The sequence below is a fragment of the Lepidochelys olivacea genome (genome assembly GCF_965140295.1).
Source record: "Lepidochelys olivacea isolate rLepOli2 genome assembly, chromosome: 4".
Lineage (NCBI taxonomy): Eukaryota > Metazoa > Chordata > Testudines > Cheloniidae > Lepidochelys > Lepidochelys olivacea.
Window position 1 is genome coordinate 25,102,189 of NC_140414.1, and position 27,548 is coordinate 25,129,736.

The 27,548-nt window shown below is 41.2% G+C and overlaps 1 protein-coding gene across 10 annotated transcripts in view; it reads left to right on the forward strand.

Annotated features, from left to right (window-relative positions):
* The window catches only part of ARHGAP24 (Rho GTPase activating protein 24), a 352,414-nt gene that overhangs the window by 299,854 nt on the left and 25,012 nt on the right, over positions 1-27,548 (forward strand). For 9 of the 10 annotated variants that reach the window (XM_084625625.1, XM_084625623.1, XM_084625624.1 and 6 more), the window contains 2 exons: positions 2,273-2,395; positions 13,823-14,030. In XM_084625625.1, coding sequence (XP_084481751.1) covers positions 2,273-2,395; positions 13,823-14,030 — 331 coding nt within the window. Of the gene's footprint in view, positions 1-2,272; positions 2,396-7,255; positions 8,375-13,822; positions 14,031-27,548 lie in introns of those variants that run through there. The other variant, XM_084625627.1, reaches the window with a different exon arrangement.

Below are 27,548 nucleotides of genomic sequence, written 5' to 3' on the forward strand. Positions count from 1 at the left end.
AGTGCATTGTTAAACACAAGATGTGTTCCAATACAGAAATGGCTGAATTTTAGTGCTAGGTGAAATGTAAAATACTTTAAATTCTTTTGGAGGAAAATCTCTCTATAAATACATTGCAATAATGAGTTGCAGAGTAACCCAATGCAGTGTTTTTGTGGGGTTGTTTATTTTTGTTTAAATCATGTAACAAAGATCTAGGAGAGAGATAATATATTCCATGTTCAATACCCAGTCCGTATATTTTGGCTAAGTGGTTCTGGTCGGCTCTAAATCTCAGTTGGGGCTGGGGTCAGTTCTTAGAGAGATTCAGGACTGGTATTTGGGGTTGCATGTAATGATGCCTAATTCTCATGAGATTTCAGCCACAGTTTAAGTAAATATCACGGACAAGCTGATACAATGAGATTTACTGCCGTTTGAATGATGGAACATACTAGCTGTTCCTGAAAGATTTCTACTGTCTTGTCCAAATCCTCTGGGAAGGCCAAAATGAGAACAGACCTTATAAACCTTTGCATCAGATCCAAAAAATTAAAAGAGAGGCTCCTGATTTTGGCTCTAGAGAAGTGGGCTTGAATCTGGGGCCTTGAATCCAGTTTCCAGCCTCTGGACACCGTGTACCCTTGAAGGGAGTTCAGATGCAAAGGTAGAATTTTGGAACATTCTAGCAGACTGATGCACAGTTTCTGTGTTTTTGGTTTTGCCTTTTAGCATTTGCAAGTTAAATGTCTGCTTGTGTAATAAGTATAAGGCACTGACATCCTTTGATTGACAGTGGCGAACCAAATAAGAATCAACGTCAAAAACTAGACGCTGGCACCATTCTCAGAGATAAAGTATCAAGTGGGTAGCAGCAATAATGATTAGTAGTGCTTTTCACTTTTTTTCTCCACTAGCCGGGAACACATTGAAGCAGCTGTCATTTGCAGTCAGTGTCTGGGCTGTTCCTGGCTGAGCATTGGTGACAGAGCAGAATATTGCTGTATATGCTGTAAATCGCCCTTCAGGCAAAACCAGTAATGAATGCTTCAGGCTTAGAATGGCACTTTTGTGCTCCTCTCATGTTGTATTTTAATGGGTCAAAAATGCATCTTCTTATTCCAGTCCTTTGCAACTTTAAAAGAGTGAAATGTATCTTCGACGCATCATATGCTCTCTGTTTGTGAGTGAGTGAGAGGGAAGGAGAAGGAATGACAGCTGTTCCTTCTCACGCTTTAGCTACCCTGGGACTGGCCAAAAAGAAGGCATTTTTTGTCACATAGCCAAATTACTAACTCTGGAAAGGGATGGAAACTGTAGGGAACAGTTAAAGGGCCCGATTTTCCACTGCCTTGCATCTTCTGTTGTCCTATCCATCTGTGCAAAGTGTGTGTAGAATGTGCTCACTGTATAGCTGTATAAATCATACAAGATGCAAGGCAGTATGGAATTAGGAGGTCCATGTTTTGTGCCTGTGCTTTTGGTTGGTGACTCAGAATATTATCAAAAATGAAACGTTATGAATATTCATTTTCTCTAATAAAATATCTGCTCCTCTCAATAGCTTTTTTTAATCAGTTGGTGACTATACTCTCAGTATTTTCTTTTCACGCTATTGACTGATGATAAATATTCCTGCCTTTCATAGCTAGACCATGGTATCTATGTCTGAATACTTCAAACCATTGTATTAGGAACCGGGACATAGGTGGTCTTGTCTAACAGTCAGAGCTGGAGTTGGAGCCAGGAGATGAGCCAAGGGTCAGAGTTGGAGCCGATGGTCAGGAATGAGGCATGGGAGTAGGAACCAGAGATGTGGCAAGGAGCAGGCCTGGAGCGGGGCAAGGCAGGAACTGGAATTGAGATAGGAGCAGAGCAGGAACTAGGAACAGGGTTGGATGCAGATCATAGGAGACAAGTAAAGGGCCTGATCCAATGTAGCAGCCAGCAACAGGGATCCTGCACAGTTGCTCAGACAACCCATCTGGGTCGCTTCCTTGCTTAAGGAAGGTGCCCCAGGCCTTTGGTGTCCTGATAGGACCCTGTGGGGCCTGACCATCCAAGATTAGTGAGGTGGTGCTTCATCTGTCTTCCTTGGTGGCAGTGAGGGAATGGTAAGAGACCTCAGCCTCTCACACTCCTGGGTTCTAGGCCTGCTAAAACCAAGGACCCACACCCTTGGATCCTTACACATTGCTGCAGCTTCCAGCAGTCAGTTTGGTGGTAGGCGGCTGGCAGGAGTTTGGCTGGGCTGGAAGGGATAGAGTTTATATGTGATTGTCTTCTCTTGCAGGAGGAGACCGAGAGCGGATGACAGCTCATCATGAGACATATCTTCTTATGGCCAGCACACAGAATGACATGGAGGACTGGGTGAAATCCATTCGCAGGGTTATATGGGCACCTTTTGGAGGAGGTGAGTCCAGGAGAGAAAATTTAAGAGTCCCAGGAAAAAGATACATATTGTTGTGTGTTTAGGTCCTAGTGAAGAAGAAAAGACAGTGAGTGAGCCAGATGCTTTAAAATAGTTGGACCAAGCACTTCCCATTCATCTTTCGCAACATGATAGAGGTTTCTAGGAAAATTGGTTTGGTGAAGTCAGTCCTTCATGGGCAGTTTGTCACCTAGGGAATAAGGTAGACTGAGATAATCCCTAGAGGTGACATGCATTAATATTCTGAGTAAATATTTTTGCTTCTCCCCCATCCAAAAGATTTCAACACACTTTACAGACATTAATTAAATATGCCTTAAAATCTCTCTGTGAGGTAGAGAAGTATTGTCATCCCCGTTTTACAGGTGGGGAAAAGTAAGGCATAGACTGCTGAATAGACTTACACATGATCACAGAGGATGAAGATAGAACCCAGATTGCCTGACCCCCAGTTCTGTCTCTTAATCAGACAGCCATTCTTTTCACCTAAGAGGGTCCTGTTTTTCTTCCCAATACCGAAAATATTCTTCCGAAAAAGATAGAGAATGAAAATGCAACATGGCATATTGGAGAAAGTAACGATGGAGGTGTTGTTTACTCCTTCTCATAACATGAGAACCTAGGGGTCACCAAATGAAATTAATAGGCAGCAGGTTTAAAACAAACAAAAGGAAGTATTTCTTCACAACGCACAGTCAACCTGTGGAACTCTTTGCCAGAGGATGTTGTGAAGGCCAAGACTATAACAGGGTTCAAAAAGAACTAGATAAATTCATGGAGGATAGGTCTATCAATAGTTATTAGCCAGGATGGGCAGGGATGGTGTCCTTAGCCTGTTTCCAGAAGCCGGGAATGGATCACTTGATGATTACCTGTTCTGTTCTTTCCCTCTGGGGCACCTGGCACTGGCCACTGTGGGAGGACAGGATACTGGGCTAGATGGACTTTTGGTCTGACCCAGTATGGCCGTTCTTACGTGCTATTGTGTCTATTTGGATGCCTGTCTGTTCCCAATGACAACCTAGGTGAGCAGGCTGCTAGTGAGGGGCCTCCAGCACCACTGTGTCAGTCCTGTTGCTCTCTTTCCACTCCTTTCTCTGTTCAGCATGCAGTTGTATTTGCTGCAGTCAGAAAGCACAGAATGGAGTCAGCGCACATAGTGGATTCAGTCTTGTGACCTTATATTAGCATGAGGAGAAGAAAAAAATGGTATAGGCTCCTGAGAAAAAGATATTTTGTTAGGTACTGGGGGAGTTCAAAACAAAAATACATGGGCAAATACAGTGTATTCATCTCTGCCCAGCACAATCATGGACACACTTTCTCAGCAACTCCTACAGCTGGTCAACTGGTTCTAGTCCTTGCTGATGGAGAAGGCTGTTTCACACGGGGTAAGATGAGAGGGATCTTGATGCATCTTGGTGTCTAATTCAATTAGAATTTGTACCTGTCACAAGAACTTGGCATTTATGGTCCCACAAAGCCTGAAAGCTGCATCTGGCTGATAATATTGTATAAAACGCAGTGGACACTACTAGAAGCCCTGTGGCATTATTTGGGCATTAAGTGTATAAGTTGTTCCTTCTGGTTAGAAATCTTAAAAAGGCAAATGGCCCTACTCAGTCTGTCCAGCACACCTGCTGTCTTTGAAAGGCCCCTTATACTGAGGGGGCACCACTGTGCAACTATTATCTATAATACTATTATCATCATTTCAGGAAGCAAAATGCTACACATTAATCATATTGTTTCTCAGGGCACTTAAGCCCTTACTTTTGGATATGGGGGCTACTTTCCCATTAGATGAGAGCATCTGTATTTAAACCAGATAACTTCTCTCTTGTCACCATTATTGTTTGGCTATGAAAACAATGTCTGGAACCTCAGCAAGACTGTTCATGCTGTTTTGCAACAGAAAAGAACAGTTGTTGTAGCAGAAAATTGCTCTTACTGGCTGAAAATCACCTTTTCCACCTATTAGTTAAACTAGAGGAGGCCTGAGCCTGAAGGAAATGATAATTTTGAACAAAATCTTTCAAAGGAACCACACACCTTCCTTCACCTTCTATCCAGGTCAGACATTTCATATTGGGCAGAAACTTTGACCCCCTGCCTGGTGGACTGCCCTGTGACCGTCTATCAGCAGGAGGCCTGTCTGGCACAGTCTCAAACATGCCTTCAGTGGTGCTTGGGGATTCCTAGAGAAAATGCCTGCCAAAGGGATGGTAAAAGATGTCCCTTTAGCCTATAAGGAATTTGGGACCTACATGATAAGCACGGAAGGGCCCGCACTCTAGATGTGATTCCCTACACAGGACGTTGTTTTTAAAAAAAATCTGTCTTATACCAGGCAGTATATTGAACTATAATAGGCCCATTTTATATTCCAGCCCAAAATCACTGTCAGCTACCATGGCAAAACACATTTGGGTACAAGCAGTACCGTTTTGAGAAGAGGAGAGCTACGAATCTACCTGCTTACATGATCTCAACAACCATAGTATTTGAGCATCTCACATATATTAATGTCTTTATCCTCACAACTCCCCTGTGAGGTAGGGAAATATCTCCAATGTACAGGGGAAGACCTGAGGCCAAGTGACATTGAGTGATTTACCCCAGTTTGTACATGAGGTCTGTGACAGAGCTAGAAATAGAACCTTGATCTCCTGAATCCAAGTCTGGCGCCTTAGCCATTTATGATGTAAGATGGACTTTGGTGAGACTGGATTTACATATGGAAACCACTGGATGCACCCCAGAAGCTGGCGTGATACTGTCACAAGTGTAATAATGTTTAGTGCCATCTATTGGTGCAAATGCAGAGCTGAACGTGAGGCTCATTGAAAAGGAAAGGAGGACTTGTGGCACCTTAGAGACTAACCAATTTATTTGAGCATGAGCTTTTGTGAGCTACAGCTCACTTCATCGGATGCTGTAGCTCATGAAAGCTCATGCTCAAATAAATTGGTTAGTCTCTAAGGTGCCACAAGTACTCCTTTTCTTTTTGCGGATACAGACTAACACGCTGCTACTCTGAAACATGAGGCTCCTTGTTTGCATAATACCAATTAAGGCTTGGGCATGGTGGGAGACTATAATTGTTGAGCTACTGTTTGTTTGAATTAATTATTAATTGAATTATTTTTAATTCAACTTAAGCCTTTTATAAATGTCATTTTCATGTTGGCCTTCTTGAGCAAATATGTTAACTCTAAAATGAGTCTCACTCTAGTGGGCAAATCATCAGAAAAAGTGAGGTAAATGATTGTGAGAAGTCCTGGCCAGAAAACAAAATTTCTATTTCCTGAAAAGTTTTGAGGCTTTGAAAATTGTTTCTACTGAACCTGGGTCCCCAAGACCCACGTCCGTGCCCTGACCACCAGGCTGTTGACTATTCTGCATGGACACACACTGACTAGGATTTCCATCCTGGACCAGAGAAACATTCCGGAGAGAATTCTATTTGTGACACAAATGTTGATAGTGAGCCTCACAATCTTGAGTGGTTTTAGGTTTCTAATGTATTTACACAGGGATACCGGACAGTATCCTGGGGCCTGGAGACCTCTGGGAATTGCGCATCTAGAGAGTTGCCTGTCTGTTTAACTGATTCTCATTTGAAGTACTACTTTTGAAACTCCAGAAGACCTAATCAGGTCTCTTTGGCTGTTTTGTGACAATATGTAACTCAACACGTGTATTTCCTACTCTTTTTCTGTATAAATTACTCCAGAACAAACCTGAAACAGACTAACTTTGCTGAATGAGGGTCCATGTTATTAACATCATCATCATTATTATTAATGGACTTGCTATCTAATTCCGTAGGTATGCATAAGGCTTCACAGAGAAAATAAATACCGTATAAGTGAACTGATTCTCAGCTGATGTAAATCAACATTGACTTCAGTGATTGATATCAAATGAGAGTCAAGCTCAAAGTCTGTGCCCTCAGAGTTTATAATTGTTATTTAGATAGGATTTTTTAAAATTGTTGTTTAAATCTATCTATCCAAAAGCTGTAGGTATTCTAACAATTAATTAGACTTACAATCACAATGTCGACCAACCAGCAGCATAAAAATAATCAAATACAGAAAACAAATAAACTCAGCCAACCAATTAACCAAAAGGAAAACACCCATTTTACCCCCGCCGCCTAAAGCACAAAATAGCACAAAATACAATGAATCACGAGAGCCCTGTCTTACCAAATTATTTGTGTGTTTGATGTGAAACGTAGTTTTATGTAGACCGGTTTCAGAGTGGTAGTCGTGTACAATCATCAATTTTTCTGAGTATTATAAACAAGGTTTGTGTGTATTCCACAGGTGTCTGTGCATATGAGCATAAGCCCTGTTAAATCACTAATATTTAGGGTCTGGCTGGTGACTGGAAAGGTATCCCGGTCATGGAGCAAGCAGATCTATAAATAATTAACCAGATCATTAAATTATTGTTTGTTAACTGGTACTAGGAATGGGAAAGGGGGTGGGGAGCTACCAAGGTGCTCTGAACAAGATTGTTTTTTTAACCAAAAGAGCAGGAAGAATACAGAGAACGTTCTTTTTTAAAATAAATAAATGAAAAATCAGCCAGCACTTCTAATGCTTGTTTGCACATGAAATTCCTTTCCTGATTAGATTAAAAAGGCAATTTTTTTTAAAGAAAGGAAAGGCCTGAGCTTTGATTGCAGAGCTTGAAAACAGAAATAAAGTGAAAGAAGGGGGTAGAGGAGAAGAAGAAACAATAGAGTTTTAATGCAGTGTGTGTGTGGGGGGGGAGGTACAAGGGGGTAAGGCAGAGCAAGGGCTGGAGCCTCTTGAGAGCCAGAAGGGCTGAGGCTTATTGCCTGCTAAGCTGGCACACGTGACAGTGGCTTGAAGTCAACTCAAAGTCAAAAAAAAAAAATCAAGGTTGCAGCAGCTCCCTCCTTTAGATTGTTTTGCCTGCACCTGCTGTATGTGACTGGCTGGAGCAGAAGGCAGCGGCAGCAGCAACAGCAGCAGCATTCGTAACACCTCCAGTGAGAATAGTAGTAAAAGGAGGAAATGAGCAAAGCGTCTCCCGTGTGGAAGCCTGTATTCTTCAGCAGATCCCGAGGACCTTTCGGCCAACGCCGCTGCATCTGATGCCTCTCTCCCACAAGAGCTTCTGGTAGTTTGAAGGTAACAAAACAACTGGGAAGCCCACAAGAACATCAGAAGGGGAGGCGGTTACGGAGGAAGGCACTTTGAAAAGAATCCATTATGGACAGAGAGTCTTTCAGGCGAAGGTGCCATTATTTTTGTTCCCTGTTTATAGAGATAAAAGGAGCCAGCAAGGAGTATCTTGGAGAATTCTTCAGGGGCCCTTCTGTCATTGTTCTCTCTTCCCCCATGCACATTACGAAGTGCTGACCTTTTCCAGTGGAATTTGAGCCCCCTGCCACTCTACCCCCAGTTCCAGCTGACAGGAAGAGCTCTCCCTCCTCACCCCCACGAGCACATACCCCTCTTCCACAGACACTTCCATTTGAACAGAAGATGCATCTTTTGGCTGAAATTCTTTTGTTGTGACATTGCATTGTAGCTAGTTGTCTCACCACAGGAAATAAAAGGAAAAAAAGAAAAGGAAATAAAAAGACAAAAGGAAATTCTTCCCAAAGCAGAATTGAAACAGGGAAGGAAACAAAAAAAAAAAAAACCACTACGGAGATCTAGAAGATCACAAACCTCCAACTTTAGATGAAAATGCACCATTAAAACCCCCCAATAAATCAGTAAGAATGAACAGTCACAGTCTTTCCTCTGGATGCAGCTTCTAAAGGAGAGCTTTGGCTTGATACTGGGACTCTGGCCTGCATGATGCCTGAAGATAGAAATGATGGGGTCCGCACCTCAGGGGCCTTAGCATCGGCTCCTTTCATTCCTAAAACTACCTATAGGAGAATTAAACGGTGCTTTAGTTTTCGCAAAGGTATGTACAGCTTGTCACTGTGTTGTGCTTTGCTGTTAGAGCCTTTTATTCTGAGAGGTCGAGGGGGCTGTGTATTCAGCGCCAACGAGAAGTCCAAAACAAAGGGCATGAAACAATAAGGATGCTGACGTTCCATGAATGATTTATTAATTTCCTTGTTCATTTGTAGTTGTAGCATTGTATTCTATGTACAGCAGTCCATGAATAGTCTGTGAGGGAGTTGAACCTGTGACACCCAGGGTCAGCCATAAGATTTGCAAAATTGGAAGAATAGGTCTGATTGACACTTATTCCTGCATGAGGGGTGGGGATGAGAGAATTTATATCTGTCCAGGTGTCCAAATACTTGGATCCAAAGATGTCGGATTTCCACGCATGCATTGTGCTGTTGCATATCATTGCCTTGCTTTGTTTCATCCTATTTTACTGCAGCGTGTACTCCCATTTCCACTTGCTGCAGAAACATTATTAAAGCAAGTTTAATTCTACATTGTACATAATCCTAATGATTAAGTGTGGTAGTTGTGGAGGTAAAGCTGGCTTTCAAAATGCATCAGCAGGTAAAGCTAGAAGAGAAAAAAAAATCTGAGTAGGAGGTGACACGGAATAGGAGTCACAGCACCAAGAAAAAAAATAAATTAACTCTTTGATGAGAAAAAGGAAACTTTGTCTTTTGGAATCTGAGAAGAAGCGTTTCACAGACATTTTTGTGCTGTTTTTAAGAACTACTCTGAGTACATGAATGGAAATTCTCATCCGCACTCCAAGCACGAGTTAAGAGTTACACACAGGGATTAATAGGGTTGGAATCCTCTCTTCACCCAACTTGCAGAAACATTAGCCACTCCCCCCAGTGGGATGAAGTTAAGGCTGCAAGTTGCTACATGCAACTGGATCTGGCCCTTATTTCCCCATAGTTTGCAGGTCCCAGGGTTGTGCTCCCATCTGTCCCCTTCCTAGCCTACTACGAAACTGTCACAGAGTGACCTTCAACATGTGCCAATCTTTCCCAGCATGGGTGCTCTGCCGCCTGCCCACCATGTTCGGCAGTAACAAGGTGGCTCCATTGCTCTGGGGGTTTTGCCCACACAGGCAAAGGTGAACAGGATATGCCCTGAAGGAGGAAGCAGCACTAGCTATGGTTCTTCCAGTGCAATAAAGGCAGAGGGCCTGATTTTTTTCACAAGTGCTGTGCAACTGTTGTAATTGCACATGCAAATTGTGTATCTGTGCACACAAAGGGTGCTGAACATCTAGCCCTAGATTTAAATATTGCTGATAGATTTGTTTTTAAAAAATAAAAAATTGGAGCTGTTCAGCACCTCTGAAAATCTGGCTGAGACAGGACATATGTGTCTATGTACATACATGTTATGTACAGGTTGGTGTAAGCTACTTCTCCATTGCTGTCTGCCCCTCCATATGAGCTTAACTATTCGAGGAATGTTCAGAATTTGAGAAAAGGATTAACAGATTAATGTGCAGACTATTGACTTTAGTGGTGCCGCAGGCTTCTCGTAGAGAAATGAGACTTTCAGCTGTTTCAGTTTTTCTGTATGTTTTGGCACAACAACTCTTCTGTTCTGAAAACATGAGTGAAATCACCCTGTTTACGGGCAGGGGATTGAATGATGCAGGTAGAGCCATTTCTGCTCATTTTCACTTGTGCCAGTTGAACTGTGTTTTACATATACAAGGTCTCTTCCAAAAGAAATCATCATGAAAGTCTATGGGCCAGATTTGCAGAACACTGTGTGCATCGTTACGACACAATCCAAATCTACTGAAGTCAATGGAAAGACACCCATTAACTTCACTGGCCTTTGGGTCAGGCCTTGACTGTGGATGCACATGCAAATAACCAATTACCTTGGTCTAGTTAACAGGTTGTTGGTTCACAAAAATGCTGTAATTGCACATGTGAACTGTGTACCTATGCATGCAACTATGCAAGAAAGGTTTCTGAAAATCTGGCCCATAGACTTAAATATTGGAGAAAATAATTTAAGAACAAAGGAACAGCCAAACTGGGTCAGACCAATGGTCCATCTAGCCCAGTATAATAGTGGCCAATGCCAAATGCTTCAGAGGAATGAACAGAACAGGTTATCAGCAAGTAATCCATCCCCTGTCATCCACTTCTAGCTTCTGGCAGTCAGAGGCTAGGGACACCCAGAGCATGGGGTTGCATATCTGACCATGTTGGCTAATAGGCATTGATGGACCTTTCCTCCATAAACTTATCTAGTTCTTTTTTGAACCCAGTTATAGTTTTGGCCTTTGCAACATCCCCTGACAATGAGTTCCATGGGTTTACTGTGCATTGTATGAAGAAGTACTTCCTTTTATTTGTTTTTAAACCTGCTGTCTATTAATTTCATTGGGTGACCCCTAGTTCTTATGTTATGTGAAGGAGTATATAACACTTCCTTATCCACTTTCTTCCCACCAGTCACGATTTTAAATCTATCATAGCCCTCTTAGTTCTCTGTTTGTACTCAGCAATACTGGCTGAGAGCTGGTTATGGGCATCTTAATACTATGCAGCAGCCAGCTGCTTTCAATATACCAGAGCTTGCGCTGCAATGCATCTGCAATTTATAACAATATAGAAACATTTTTCCCCAGTGCCTCAAAAACCCTATTTTCATTTCATTCATTTCAGATTAGACGTGATTTGAAAGCTAATTCCACAAGAGGGGGGGGAAGAGCAACCTAATAAATTTATTAACCTGAAATTATGTGTTTTGACAATGCTGTCAGTGCAAATATGAAACTATAAGCAGTTTAATGGCTTTGAGAACTTCTCTTCTCTGTGCAGATGTAAGCAGGCCTGTAATATGAACATGAATCACAAGAACATTAGTGGAGTGAGAAAAAAGTTCAATTAATGAGATAGAGCTCGTTCATATTAATTGTATTTTCAACAGGCATGAGTTGTATATAATTGTAGTCCACATTTTTATGCTGATTAATTTAACTTCAAAAGTGTTGAATCTTCTGTTTAGTGCCATGAAATATTATGGGCTGTTGGTGAAGGAGGAACTCTGAGTGACTGTCTGCTCATAGCATATCTTTATCAGGGAAGGCCTTGGGTAGAGATGGCTAGAGCAGTGCAGAAAACTTCACAAGGCTGATGTGAAAAAAAATAGATTAGTTAATTTCATGCAAAGCAAAACATTTTTCAGTTTCATCTCCGTTACTAACAATGAGCTCCTATTTTCAACAATAGGCAGCTTCTAAAAGGGGGAGTAATTGCTGTTTTCGGTTATGATTTGAAGCCTATGTGGAAATTGAAGCTAGAAATCTAGTAAGAATACGACTTTGTTACGAGATGCCTCTTTTGGCCCAGGTTGGAAACTGTGCTTCTTTTGATATTTCCATTTCCTGACCTGTCTCACTCCACCCCATATGTCCCAAGGATATGCCGAATTCGAAACAAATTAAAAGTTTACTACGATTTTTCCTATATTGACAAATATTCAGATTTATTTCAAGGCTTAGGGTCAATATTTGTCTGGCCAGATCAAACTATGCCCAGTAATAAATCAAAACTCTCCCTTGGCTTGTGAAAATTATGCAGCCAATTAGCCAATTTGCATTCAACTACCTCAAGGCCCTGACTCAGCAGGTCACCAAGAGCTGCTGACTTGTGGAGTTGGGTACAATCCCATGAGCACAATGGGGTTTGAAACCTTGACGCTGCTGTGTGCTTTGTGATATCACCACATGCTTTCAACTGAGCTCCTTTGGACAGCACTCCTCCTGAACCAGGGAGGGAGTGGAGGAACTCCATTGTTCTGCCAGACAGCAATCCTTAGCTCAAAAACCACAAGTATGTTTAATCCTCCCATCATCTCCGCATGGAGCGAGCTAGAAACCAAAACATTATTTAATAAATAAATAAAAAACATAGTTTCTATGGAGTGCTAGCAGCTGAGACGGCGACCTGGCTGGACACCAAACTTTCTGTGCCAGTTAATCTTTCTCTAAGCTTCATTAACTGTGACATTCAAATATTCCTTCTGTAACTGCGGATGGTTCCCGTTTGGCATTTCTGCAACATGCACAGAGGGGGGCTAGGAGAGAGAATTCCACCCCCTCCACCTACCAACAGGTAGCGTTCTTAGGCAGGGACAGTGGAAATCAGAACTCTGCTATTCCTCTATCCCAGAATCACGTGGCTGGACACAGAAACTAGAATTTCCACCAGCTTTCTTTATTATGGTATATTAGTGAAAATAAATACAATTTAAAAAACAAAACAAACTTTAAAGATTAGATTTAGTTTAAGAAGGAAAGTGGACTCAAACACTTGCTAATTTGAATCTTTATTTAAAAAAAATTTAAAGTCACTGGAGCTGTGCATGCTTATCAAAGGGAAGAATCTGACCTATTGGATTTTTCTCATTATATGGCTTATGTAATATGAAAGGAAAGTCTCTCAACTGTAGGTCATTATTTGGAATTCAACTCCTGTCTGAAAGTTGTTTAGTGTCCCTCTGTATATGAAATGTGTTGGTGCCCTTTAGCCCTCTTGCTAGGAAACAGATGCTCACATCAAAGAGGTTCCAAAGAGGATGGATCTAGACTGTTCTCAGTGGTAGAGTAATGGTCTCAAGTTGCAGTGGGGGAGGTTTAGGTTGGATATTAGGAAAAACTTTTTCACTAGGAGGGTGGTGAAACACTGGAATAAGTTACCTAGGGAGGTGGTGGAATCTCCTTCCTTAAATATTTTTAAGGTCAGGCTTGACAAAGCCCTGGCTGGGATGATTTAGTTGGGGATTGGTCTTGCTTTGAGCATGGGGTTGGACTAGATGACCTCCTGAGGTCCCTTCCAACCCCTGATATTCTATTCTATGATTCTATCACAAAACAACCATCACAAATGACATTCTTTGGCAGAAGGGCCCAAGGTTTGAAGGGAGTTGGAGATGCCATTAATAGCAGGGAAGAGGTAGTTACTTCTCCAGATCAGGTTTGAAGTGCATTTCATGAGCAACCTTGCACTGTTGCTGTTCATAGCTTTCCTGCCATGTGGATCAATACAAGCATTAGTCTTCAAGGCTGTCAGTCTGGCATATTATGCCACCACCTGCTCTTTCTCACATACATGTTTTGTTGTTATTCTAAAAGAAAGTAATTGTGCAACTTGTAGTAAATTATAGGAGTGAGGGGTGGGTGTACTTTACTTATGGTCTAAATCAGAGGAGCTGAACACCAACAACTCCAGCTGAGGTCAGTAGGAGCTGCAGCTGCTTTACATCTATGAAAATCTGGCCCTGGGGGTAAAATTTTCAAAAAAGCTGTCAAAGTCCCATTTTCCATTCTCACTGAAAGTCCATGGGAATTAAGCTCCTAGATCACTTATGCGCCTTTTGAAAGTTTTACCCTGAGTGTAATAAGAGTATTATTATATTATTATTATATTATTATTATTATGCATAGGTATCTTTGGACAGAAGCTGGAAGACACAGTCCGGTACGAGAAGAGATATGGGCACCGTCTGGCTCCCATGTTGGTGGAGCAGTGTGTGGATTTTATCCGACTGCGGGGGCTGAAGGAGGAAGGGCTCTTTCGACTTCCGGGCCAGGCTAACCTTGTCAAAGAGTTACAAGATGCATTTGACTGTGGAGAGAAGCCATCGTTTGACAGGTAAAATGCACAGAATCCCCCCCTACTTTAAGAGGTCTAGACTAGAGTTTGAGTGATCTAGTGTACTGTGAGATAAATGGCACTGAATCCTTCCTGAGCTAGCATGGTTTGAACCTGTGTAACTTTTGCAGGCTTTTCCACATTTCCCATTAACAGGCTAGCATTTGCTTCATTTCTCACTGTAGGTTCTGATCTCAATGGTTGTTTTTTTGGTTGTTTTTTTTTTTGAGAAATTTTTTTTTGTAATGGTATTTTTTTTTTAATATTGATGCCAGTTAGAAAGTGTATCATAAGCAATTCAGCTTAATCAAAAATGTATAGACCACTTTGACCTTATCATCCCTAGGAATGGTTTGGTGGTGGGTTTTCTTATTCTGTTGCATCAAGGAACGTGTTCTCTTATCACCAGCCTCAGTATGTTCTGTTACCTGATGAAGTAGATGGAAGGAGGAGTCTAAATTAAGGTTGGTGTGAGGTTTATTTTGGGGTTTTTTTTAAATAAAAGTAATTTAATTATAGTCCCTTGTGAGGGTCAAACTTCAAATAGTATTGAGGGTTCAGGTCAGAATAGCATCTAAATATTCAGCTGATTATCCAAAACCGAATCATAAAATAGGAACTTTCTGGACCCAGAAATGAGCCAGTGCCATTTTCTCAGCTGTCGATGGTCTTCACCTTTCATTGGCATCTTCAGCCATCTCTGTGTGCAAGGCTTGGTTTAAAGGGAGTTCTGCTCTGAAAAGGACTATGTAAAAATGGCATCATGTAGCAGAGGGAGCCAATCACAGTCAGATCTCTCGCCTTTAGTGACAAAAATAAATGCTATTTTTTACTACTGCAAGTATAATAAACCCCAACTTGAGCCATCAGCAGGGATTGAATCAGAGATCTTCAGTGCTAAAAGCATGAGACCTCTACCTCAGGAACTAGATGGGTGCTAGTAGTAATAGATATGGTAGAAGAGGAGATATAACATGGATTACACCAGCACCACTGAGCTACCGTAACTCTGGGTGAGTGACCTAGATTCGTGTGCCAAGATAATTAACTAAATTTCAATTATAGGCTGACTGTTGAACCTCCATGGTCTTCAAATTATATCCTTGGTGGTACCTCTACCAACTCCTTAGAACAGGAGAGGGTTGCATAGGTGTGATGGAGGGCCTAACTTGAGCGGGGCGGGGGGAGGGGTTGCATTTGTTCTATAGGATCTTTGACTGTTAGTGGTGCCTGAGCCAAAATGAGTCAGATCTAAGCTGGAGTTTGTGGGTCTGATCATGAGACAACATTTTTGTCCTCTCCAAAAATAAACACATTTGATATGGAATTGGAGCAACACTGTAAGTGTCAAACACTGTGATGCCATTTCCCCCACAATTCTGCATTTTCCAAGCAGATCATGAAAGTGGCAGTGCACAGAAAGAACAAAAGCTATTGCTTCCATGTCAGCTTTATTACTTTTTAAATGAAAAGTGGACCGGAGGCAAGGTTGGCTGGAGAAGGGCTTGATGGGGTTAGAACTCTAGCAAGTGACGCTGTTAGAGGGATGAATTTTTGCATCAGAATGTAAAAGCACACCATTTTTTAGTTTAACTAGAAAGATATTGCAGAGCTATACTATGGGGAAAGGCATATTTTCAAAAAGCAATGAGAAATCTATTGTAGCCAAGCTTTCGTTGAATGCATTTCGTCTTTGTTTTATCCTTTAAGCTAAACGTTAGTAATGATGTCTCTGGCCAGAGATGCAGATGAACTGACATTGGGGTGTAAATGAGCCGGAATGAGACTTTTCAGTGCCCCCAGGCCAAATGATTGACAAGAACATTATATTTTTAAAATAACCCACGAAGATGCTGTGTCTAACATTCTGGACAGAGGTGCTTCTTTCAAGTGGTGTGCAGAGCTCATCTATTATCAAACAAATGAATTGTGAGCTGAGCAGCGTGAATATTTCTCTCTGGTTTCTCTCACAACACCTGTATCACACTACTGAGCCGCAGGAACAAGCTTGCTGTTTCAGCTTCAGAGAATGAAATGGAGAAGAGGCTTCATGTGGTGCTGCTGTGAAGCAGGCGTGTAACCGCGATGGAAGCAGTTAGAAACATTGGCATTAGTCACCTAGAATTCTCTGGCACTGCAGTTTTTCTTCAGAGGCTTGTGTATTTATAGTTAACTCCTACCTCAGATGTTTGTATGAAAACAAACGTCTGTGTTTTTGTTGGCTTGTTGGTTTCCCCATGCTTTGGGAGGCAGTGTGGTGGGCTTGGGAATACAGTGCTGGTCTAGGAGCTGAGAGATTTGAGTTCTATTCCTGACTGTGCCACTGTGTGATTTTGAGTAAGACGTTTCTCCACCTCTCTGTTTTCCCTCCCACCCTTTATCTTTTCTAGTTAGACTAAGAGTTGTTCAGGGCAGGGACTGCCTCTCACTGTGTGTTTGGACAGTGCTTAGCATAATGGGACTCTGATTTTGGCTGGGACCTGCTGTTCCTATCTCCCTCCTGCCCTTGTGCAGGCATTCAGGATTACCCTGTGCTGTGGAGAAGGGAAGACCATGCTGTGGACATACCCCTTTTCCCCTGCACGACTCTGTGTCTATTTCTCTAGGTAACATTTTTGTTCTAGGCAACTGCATGTTCCACTAGTCTGGTTGAGCCGGTACTACAAGAGGGACATGGGGAAAATGATTGTCTGAAAATTGACTGTAAAAATGAAATTCTGGGGGGGTTCCATATTTATTCTCTCGTGGACTTCTGAATTCAGTGTATTTAGTACGCAAATGACTAATGACTGATCTGAAGTCCAGCATTGCAGAACCATCCTGGGATCTAAATATCAAGCTGTGTTCTTTCCTTCTCAGACATCTCCGGCAATAAAGGTTTTTGCAGTTGAGTTGGTTGACAGTTTTGTTGATGGTGCATGAAACAGAACAAAGTCCAGGTCACTATTCCATAGCAGTATTGGTTCTGCATCTCTAATTGTAGGAAGAACTACTTTTGGTCAGTGGAGTTGTGACTTGGAAACACAAGGAGCTGATGTTTTGCATAAAAAGATGCCATTTTCACTTCGACATTTTTCTGAATATAAATACACTTTAAACAAAGAGTCCAATTCCATTTTTTGTAATAAAAGGAGAGGGCAGTGAAATATTTATATTTTAAATGCTTACATTTAAAAAACCACCACTTGGCAGACTGTTCCTCTAATGCAGGGGTCGGCAACCCTTCAGGAGTGGTGAGCCGAGTCTTCATTCATTCACTCTAATTGAAGGTTTTGCGTGCCAGTAATACGTTTTAACATTTTGAGAAGGTCTCTCTCTATAAATCTGTATTATGTAACTAAACTGTTGTTGTATGTAAAGTAAACAAGGTTTTTAAAACGTTTAAGAAGCTTCATTTAAAGTTAAATTAAAATGCAGATCTTATCAGTTTAGTGCAGTGGTTCTTAACCTGGGGTCCACGCACCCCCTGGGGGTGCAAGATGCCCTTTCTGGGGGTGCAAGACATGCGAGATTATTTTAGAAGGTAAATCATCGAAAACACAAATTAAGCACAGGCACATAAGTATAACTACTTTGTTTCATCAAAACTATGTATTTATTAACATTATACATTTTTAATGATTACTGTAATATACAAAGTTTTTAAAGTTTTCAGGTTTTTAAGCTAATTGTAGTGTAATTTTTGATAAGGGGTGCGAGAACATATTTTGAAAACTCTAGACTGTCAGCAGGCTGAGCAGGGCAGGTGTAGTGTATTAAATTGCTCCCCATAGGAATGTGCTACTTACAGTGTACTACTTACGGCTGCCACTCCTGGTGCTCTGAGCGGCATGGTAAGGGGATGGGGAACAGGGACGGGAAATGGGGGGGTTGGATAGGCATGGGAGTCCCGGGGGGCGTGTCAGGGGTTGGGGGTGTGGATAGGGGTCGGGGCAGTCAGAGGACAGGAAGCAGGGGGGCTTGGATGGGGGGTAGGGTCCCGGGGGGGCAGATAGGGGTGGGAGGTCCCAGGAGGGGGTGGTCAGGAGACAAGGGGCAGCGGGGGTTGGATGGGTGGGGGGTTCTGAGGAGGGCAGTTAGGGGGCGGGCGGTCCCAGGACGGGGCGGTCAGGGGATAAGGGGTAGGGGGGGTTGATGGGTCAGGGTTTATAAGGGGGGCAGTCGGGGGGGCGGGAAGTGGGAGGGGGTGGATAGGGGGTGGGCTGTTTGGGGAGGCACAGCCTTCCCTACACAGGTGTAGTGTATTAAATTTCTCCCCGTAGGAATGTGCTGCATATGGTGTACTACTTACGGCTGCCAGTCCTGGTGCTCTGCAAGTAGCACATTCCTATGGGGAGAAATTTAATACATTGGTGGCGAGCTGAGCGGCCCACCGCCAATCTGGGGTTCCGGCCGCTGGCCCCGCTCAGCCTGGTGCCAGCCCGGCGTTCCGTTCACCCAGGCCAGCAGCCCGCTGAGTGGGGGCGGTGGCCAGGACCCCGGCTGGCAGAGTGTGCCAGTAAAAATTGCCTTGTGTGCTGCCTTTGGCATGCATGCCGCAGGTTGCCAACCCCTGCTCTAATGCTTACATGAAGCTTCTTTGGTTATTTTAGTAGACCATCCTTAGAATTTGGGGATGGGAGGGAGAAGGCAAGATTTTATAGTTACCATATTAGTAATCTCTGCTTTAAAATAGCATCACTGTGTTTTAAAATGTTGCAATCTCTCTTTGGATATCTTACAAGCATGAGCAAGTTGGATATTTAAAGAAATGGGTATTTTTTTTCTGATAAGGATCCTTTAAGACATTTGCTGTCCAAGGTCCTGTAGCTCTTGCCCCTCCCCCCTGCAATTTTCTTTTTCCTGTGCACATCCTGTTACCTTGATTTAGCAGGGAAGACCATCAGGTAAACTGCAGAAGAAAGTACATGGTTCAGTGTAAATGAAATGATAAAAAGCCTAACTTGAAATCAATGTGAGCTACATATTTGAAGCACTGTAACTTTCAGCTTAGGTAGCAGTTTGGTACTCAGTTGGTAGAGTTAGTTATAAAAATATTTAGCACATCATTAGTACCATTCAGAGAGTCTCAAAGTACCTTAAAGACATTAATGAATTAAACTTCAGAGCAGCCTTATGTGGACAGTATTATCCCTATTTCTCTCTCTGTCTCTATGTGTACACACACACACACACTTTCAAATATCCCTCATACTTTCCGTACAGTTCCATTAGACTTTTATTTAAAAACTATCTCTTTCAGACAGTGAATTTTGCTTATCACTTGGATTTTGCTTCATTCTGTTGTGTTGAAAGTACTTTAAATTTATTGTCCCTCAGTCCAGGCTTGTCAGGGGAGGTAAAAATGGATGATTTTAAAAAATTGTTTAAATCTGATTGTTTTTATTAAAATCATATTTTAATTTAAATTAACTACTGGTTTTTTTTAAAATAACCCTATTTAAAATTAAATTTGAAATTAACAACATAAGGCCTAAACTATTTATAATCTATTAAAGTCATATAAATTAAATGCAAGAATAATATTAAGCAGCACATGTTTGCTGTCAAGTTTTAAAGAAAGTCAAACCATTGAACTGGTGGAAGTTACTGGCTAAGCATCTGGAACCAGAGTTTGCTGATGTGCTGAACCAGCTTCTGACTGCAGAAGATTTTTCTGCACATGCATAGAGAATCTTTTCTTCATTTCAATTCAATAACAAGTTCATTCAAATTTAAGAAGCCAATGGAAATTGGAAAATTAGGAAAGTTAGTTTTTCTCCTCCAATCTATGATTAAAAAACTGGTGAGAGAGGATGACATTTACTAGTTTTAAAATCTTGAAGGGCATGGTGACAAAAAAGAATCAGGTTTCAGAGTAGCAGCCGTGTTATTCTGTATTCGCAAAAAGAAAAGGAGGACTTGTGGCACCTTAGAGACTAACCAGTTTATTTGAGCATAAGCTTTCGTGAGCTACAGCGCCGATGAAGTGAGCTGTAGCTCATGAAAGCTTATGCTCAAAAAAATTTGTTCGTCTCTAAGGCGCCACAAGTACTCCAAAAAACAATCAGTTCAGTTGGCTAACTATAGATCATACTTCCTTTGTTTAATAAATCTATTAATTTTAAATGCAAAACAGGTTTTGATAAACTTTTTCTTATATATCCAGGACATTTAAAGTAGTTATATTTAATTGAATTTTAAAAATGCTGGTTTTATGCTTTTTTAATTGAATTTGAATTTCTGTCCAAATAGAGCATGACACAAATCACAAGTAAAAAAATAATCTACTAAATAAGAAATGCATAATTCACCATTTTCTAACATAATAAAATATTAAAAATTAAGAATCTGAATAAATGTAAATTAAGCTATATTATTGTTTAAATATATGTGTATAGGTATAGTGTATTGATCTATTTAGCAAAAACAAACAAACGAAAAACCCCACCAAATTCAGTGCAAAGGCTATATTTAGTTGCAACTCAACATGTTTTAATGATTACCAACTAGTGAGACTCAACCTTTCTTTAGCAAAATAAAAAGCATAAATGCAAAACATGATTAAAATCAATGTTTCCAGCTTGCTGATTTAAATCATTATTAAAATTGGTCATTTAAATTGCTTTGATTTAAACCAATACACCTTGATGCTTGTATAAATATATTTATAATTATGTGCACAAAATCTATCAAGATCAGCTATTTATTTTGTAAAAATTGGCCTGGAGACGCTTCCTCTGATTAAAAAAAATAACGTGAGATTTTCTTCAGTTCGTAACTTTTTTCTGGAAGGAAGCAAAATTGGATTTCTCTTTTTATATTATTTCTTTCCATATACTGTTCATCATGATTATTAGGTGATGATATGAAAGTCAACATCTCACAGGAAGGGAAATATTTGAAATGATACTGAAACAGACATAAATATTAATGCAGGAAGACTTTCATAGCTATTTCCATCAATGTGCAAGATCTTTAGAGGAGCTTAAAAGTAGGTAGCTTGTGTGTGTGTGTGTGTGTGTGTACACATATGGATACATGCTGAGGGAGCAGCATATATTACTGTTCAACAAATGTCTCCAAAAAACAAAAATCCTAATAGATTTCTTTTATAGCTGTGGCTTCTTCTAGAGAAGAACACAATATATTAAGAGTTAAAGTATTTCATACTGTTCTATTCAGTGTTGCTATCAGCTGAGGAAATAACCCGTAAGTGGCTGTATGTGATAGCTAGCAATCTCTGAAGGTTGAATTGTGTTGTTCAAATAATCCAAAATGTGGAATTGGATATGAGGAATGTTTATGTGCATTTAATCACTGGAACTGTCAAAGCAAAAGCACTTTGGGAGCCACCTGGACAAAAAACATATCAGATTATCAAGGTCATAAGCATATTATGTTGAATTCTTAGTGTATAGAGAACTGGACTGTCTGATAGTGGTTCCTATAGCCTCGCTTTTTTAGCAAGAGCATGTTACAAGGACATCATAAATTACTTCTCACTCAAAATTTGACCTTGTTAGCAATGTTATCAAGTAAGGGAAGTTCTCTGGCTCCTAAAGGTTAGACTGCGTGTGTGCGTGTGCATGAAGCTGAAGATGGTGGGAGTTTCGTGTATGTATCTGGGGACAGAATTCAGGCTATTTGTCTGTCTTGAAACAAAATAGAGAGAAATCACCCCTCCATTTTCAGGAAATTAAAAAACCCAGCTTCTAGTCACCTGGATTGTTTTTAGAGCTAGAGCGGGGCTTTAAGCCACTGCCCACCCAGGGGCATGGAAGTGGGGAGAGATGGGCTGTGCGCCAGCAGCAAAGAGTTAGGCATGACACTTCCAAAAGCAATGTAGCAGCACATTCTGGGATGGCATCTGCAATACCCCTTTACAGTGTGCTGTATATGTCTCCCTGCTTCTTCCCAGCTCTTCTGAGGGTGCAGCAGGGGGAACCACATAAGGGTATGTTGTCAGTCCCAGTGCAGGACTGAAATTATTCTGGGCCACTGGCTAACATGAAAGTTAGGGCAGGGATAGGGAAAGACTGCTTGTGCCCTCTGCCACACCTGTGCATAGTGAGGCATGGTCAAGCCCATAATTTACTGAGGTCTTACTGTGAGTTTCTGGATTTTGAATAACACCTAATGGGACAGGGATCTACATGAACTGAACTAAAATGCCTTCCCATAAACCCTTGCAGACAGAACTGCTGAGCTAAGGGACTGGCCCCTAGAGAAGACAGAGAGGTTCTTAGCAGTTAGGAGTAACTGTTTCTGATTGACTCTCAAAATTATATTTTAAGGGCTTCAGAGAGAGCCACCTTCAGCCCCTTGTTGGTGCAAAAACCACCATGACTGAAGGTCTTCGAGAGTGGTAAGGGGGGAGGCTGCGGTGCTGCCGATGAAAGCCAGAAGTGACACCACCTCTACCCCCACCACCACTGTCTGCACCACAACCCCAGCCTGATGTTGATTTGGAACTAACTGAGGAAGAGGGGGTTTGTTTGATTTTCTCTCCCCTCCCCCCCACCAAAACTTCAACTGTAACCACTTGTAAGAGATTTTCTTCATCTAAAAAAGCAGGATATTCCATGAAAGGTGCTGCTTTACCCTTCTAATGACTTTGCATAGAACTTTGAAGACTCCTGCAGTTGGCTGCACCTTTAATAAAACAGGAGAAAAGTCTATGACTTTGCCCATTGATTCAAGGCTCTCTTTCTCCCATAATGAAAGTAAAAATAAAAGAGAGAGTGGGGATAGTATGTGTGTATGTTTGTGTTAGGGTGGGTGATGTTAGATCCCAGGTACCTAAAATAAATTTGCAGTGGAAATCACCTTCCTCCTGCAGTTCCTTCATCTTAGCTCTTTTCAGCTTTGTTCTGCTTGCTGTTGACTAAGTTTATTTTTTTGTTTGGTTTGGTTAAAAAGCCAGTGTCCCTTAGCAAACCTCCTCTTGCCTGGGCTGTGGTAGTTTAAGATTTCACTCAGGAGATGCTAAACAGCTTTCTGCAAAACAGTGAAGGCCTTAGATTTCTGAAAAATCATAGCATAGTGTGCAAGGTTCCAAACTTTATTCACTGATCTTTACAAATGAAACTCCAGTGGTGGATTATCTAGTTCCTGTCACTTTCCTGTCCCCTCTAAAACCAGCCCTTTGTAACTGGCTAGTGGGAATAGCATCTAAATAGAGCTTGGTGTATAGACATGATTTGGCAATTAACTACTCATTAGGAGGCCAGTTTCTAACTCAAATGCTCGGATCAGTAAATCAGGCTAATTGGTGTCTAGCTGGAGGAGTGTATGTTTTAATTGTCGGACAGCAAAAGAATGTTTAAAGTCTCTTCAGCTGAGTTCCTGAATCAAGTGGATTATGAAACATAATTGCTCCTTAACTTTTACAAATGGGGATTTGATACTTGTTACTGTGAAACTGTGATCTTTGAAGAACATGGGAATTGTGTATTTCACATTTAGATGATAAATGACTTCTCAGATGTCCATGAATGCAGTTTTACAAAAAAAGGATAACTTCTGTTGTCACATCAAAGCTTTCAGAAATGTTCATTTTAAAGACATCACTGCTCAGGATTTGTAAGATTTGTGACCTTCCAGACTAACAAATAATAACAATTATTATTTTACTTGCTTGGATTTTATATATTTTTACGAGCCCTGCAAAATTCCTATAAAAACCAGTCAGTCTAACTCAAACTCCAATAGTCTGATGAAGTTATTTTACTTTGCTAATTATGAGAATCTGCCTGTATGCACGCACCACAAACTTACTTACCTCTTCATGTCTCTGAAAGCTTATCTCTCTTTTACTTTCCTTCTTTACATTGTGTTTTTACCTCCGCCCATATATTTCCTCTCTCTCTCCTTATTTTTCAATTTTAAATTGCTATGACCCTGGCTGCTCTTTGGGCAACAGTTTTTGGCCTCTTCAAATTTGTCTGCTATCATCATAAATGTATGGGCTCATAATTCAGTAGCTGATCCTGCAAATCTTTACTCGTGGGCACCAGGCTTGCTACTATGAATATTGCCTTTGACGTGAATGAGGCTTCTCACACTAGTAATTACTAGAACAAGGGAACAGACTCAGAGTTTATTTTCCCCCCACTTAATAAAAAGTGAGAATTGAGAGTGGCTTTTATTGAAAATGCAGTCAGAGTCATTGGGGGATGGGAGGGGTTAGGAACAGATGGGTAGGAGGGCAGAGGACCAGGTTGTTCAGGCACAAAAATAAAGTTGAAGGATTTGGCTCTAGAGGTACGTCTGTAAGGGTACAGGTAAGAATCAGGCTGCTATTTAGATTATATGCTGTATTATTTGGCAAACATTATACCATACAGTAAAGCTAGAGAGAGAGAGACCATGCTCCAAGGCATGTGGACGAGGAAACAGAATTATGGTTGAGCATTCAATATTAACTTCGTATTTCTTGGCCCAAATCCATCAGTGAAGTAAGTGGTCTTGCTGTGTATTAACAGTGGCATAGCTAAGAGCAAAATTTGGCTCCCTGACTTTTGAGTACTTGGTTTCTCAACTTTAATGTTGGGGTAATTCTTTTTGAACTGAGTTGTGTATAATTACAGCACTCCAACAAAGTTTCCACTCAACAGTTCTTCTCATTCCACAGTGTTTTAGTAGTAAATTATTCTTGGGTCTTATCATCTCACTCGTCCAGTAGGGTCTAGTAGCCCTTCGTTTCCTATGTCAGACATTATGTGGAAGGCAGAGCCTCTAGTTGCTCCTTATTAATGCACCCTCCAGCCATTTAGGGTGTGTTGGTGGTTGCTGTGTTCTGCGAGATGGCTTGCTTGGGCCTTCTGTGAATGGATAGTGCTTGGCGTCCTAAAAGAAGCCACTCCCCCACTGCTGAAAGCAGCTTGATATGGAAGCAGTAGGTGAGCCATTGAGAGGGGGAGAAGGAGAACTTACTAAATGAGTCAGGGGGCATATTGATGCGGGGGCAGGGGGGGTTGCAGAGACAGAATCAGGACTCTGTCTATAATCATTTAAAACAGCAACGTTTTAAGTTGTGGGACAGTAATTCCACCTCGGGGTTCTGATGACTATGCAAAGCACTTGAGCTCTGCTCTCATGGTTTATGATACTACTAGAGCCTCTCTGTGGAATTCCAGACCCATAATTCACAGCTCCTTACTATTTGTAATTTTACGCACTATTATCCGTGTCCATAGAGCCCCTGGACATAATACTTATTTTTCTCTGATGTGACCTTGCACCGTTATTTTTCCCCACTGGAAGTTCGTTAGCAGCTGGTTGACTTTGCTTTCTGAAGTGCTGACTCAAGCTCCATAAAGGCACCATGTGTTTGTCTGCGAGTGTGAGGGTTATGCATGCATTTATGGTGACTTGCTGTGCTTCAATAAATTATTGTTTATGGAGGAAAGGGTGAGAATCCCCAGGCTGTGTAATTGGTCTGACAACCACTTCCACAATGTCTGTGATAACACAAAGAAAAGTGCTGTCAAAACAGCACCACCATCAGGGATGCTAATGACACAGACATCGGATAAAAAGAACATTAAATCTGTACAGTCTAATTGCAAGGAAGGGATTTGTTGTGTTTGCACAAATAATGCCTTTATATTGAGATGGGTGGAAGCAAACTTTTGGCAATTAATATACGTGTTAACGTGCGTACTTGTGTGTCCACTAGTGGGCATATAGGTATATGTTTTGGGGAAACAGTGATTACTCGGAGAGGCAAAGAAATTAGAAATTCCACAGAACTTGTACTGTAAAATTAAATTGTGTGCTAGTCAGCCCAACCAGCTAGCTCTCAATATACTGTGGCTATAGGGGATTTATACTGGCTGTGTTACTGCACTTCTCCCCAGAGTGTACAGGTGTCAGTGGCTTATGTGAGCCACCAGCTCAGGGATCAGTTCCCCATCTCTCCTGTCAAAGCTGTCCTACTTTGTATATAAGACTTGAATAGTCACTGATCCAGAGAGAGAGCGACGCTACGGTTTGGTACTTAGGGAACCCACTTGGGAGCAGGTGGGTCACCTGGGTTCCAGTCCCTGCTCTAATAAATATCTAATTATTTATGCAAAGTGGAACAGTTTCAACAGGAGAGTCTGAGACACGCCCACCCATCCCAGAATACTCTATAGTCTGATGGTTAGGGCACTCGTCTGAGTTCATGCATGCATAGGTTTTAATGCCGGAAGGGAACATTATGATGATCTGGTTTGATTTCCTGCATAACAGGCCATAACGCTTGTATCAGGACCAATAACTTGTGATTGAATTAGAGGACTTCTTCAGCAAGAGATCTGTTCCTAGCTCAGCTACAGACTTCCTGTGTGAACTTAGGCAAGTCACTTAATCGTGTGCCTCAGTTCCCCCTCTGAAAAATGGGGATAGCCCTTCCCCACTTCATAGGGCTGTTGTAAAGATAAAGTTTATTGATGATTGTTAGATCCTCTCATACTAAGGTGATGTGGGCATTATGAGCAACCACATAGCTGTATAAAGATAATTGGCTAAATGGAATGCAGATCTCAATGGTGTGGGAACTACACCGCAAGAAAACTAAGAAGCAGAGTTGAACACTCCCGAAATGTGGGACTGCTTGGAAAATTGTGCCTCATGTACACAGTTGTCTTCTGACTCTGAAATCAGTAGAGCCACAATCTTGGATTGGAACACCCCAAACTGTGCAGGGTTTAAAATCTGCATCCTAATTTTGCAGTCCAAGTGCATCTCTACTTTTAAAATAAAAGGAAGAAAATTTAGTACTAGATTGCAAGATGTAAATACTCTTAGATTATACAATACTCTTACTTTTAATCCCATTATTCTACTTATTTTTCAGATCCATTAGTATTTTGCCTCAAAAAATAGAAAGTTTAGTGTTGTTGCTGAATATAAGAAAAGAGTTTGTTTTAAACAGTCTCACAAATATATAGTTATTAAACTATACATGGTAACTTGATAAGTGTTATAGTTATGGATACACTGAGGCTTTCAATATAGCATTCAGGCATTGTTCCAGCACAGCTGAAAGAAATCCTTTGCATTTGTACATTTTCAAAACGTAGGATAATCTTTCTTAGCAATTGCACCATCTAGTGATGGTACACTGATCATGCAACAGTAGTTGGCACATGCCATGCTCCTGGTACACGAGAACCAAATTGATATATGCATTACCTCAGCCTAGAATTAGGCATAAACTGCATGGTTCAAATGTAGGGTCCAAACCCCAATCCAGAAATTGCATTCTTAGAGATCTATATCTAGTAGCAATAAGCAAGTAGTATACTGGAGTTTTAGTAAAATGAAATGAGATAAAACCAAACTAACATGTTTAAATAGCCTTTTGTAGTTTACCTTGGAAATACAAGCCTTATTTTATCACATTCATTGGCTCACTGATATCAGTGTATTACAAACCTCTCCATGTGGGCGACTCTGGACACAGGTAGCCTTTTTTTTTTCTTTCTTTTTTTTTTTTATTCCTTCTGTCTGTCTTTCTTTCCAGATACTTTGCCTTCAAGTATTTTG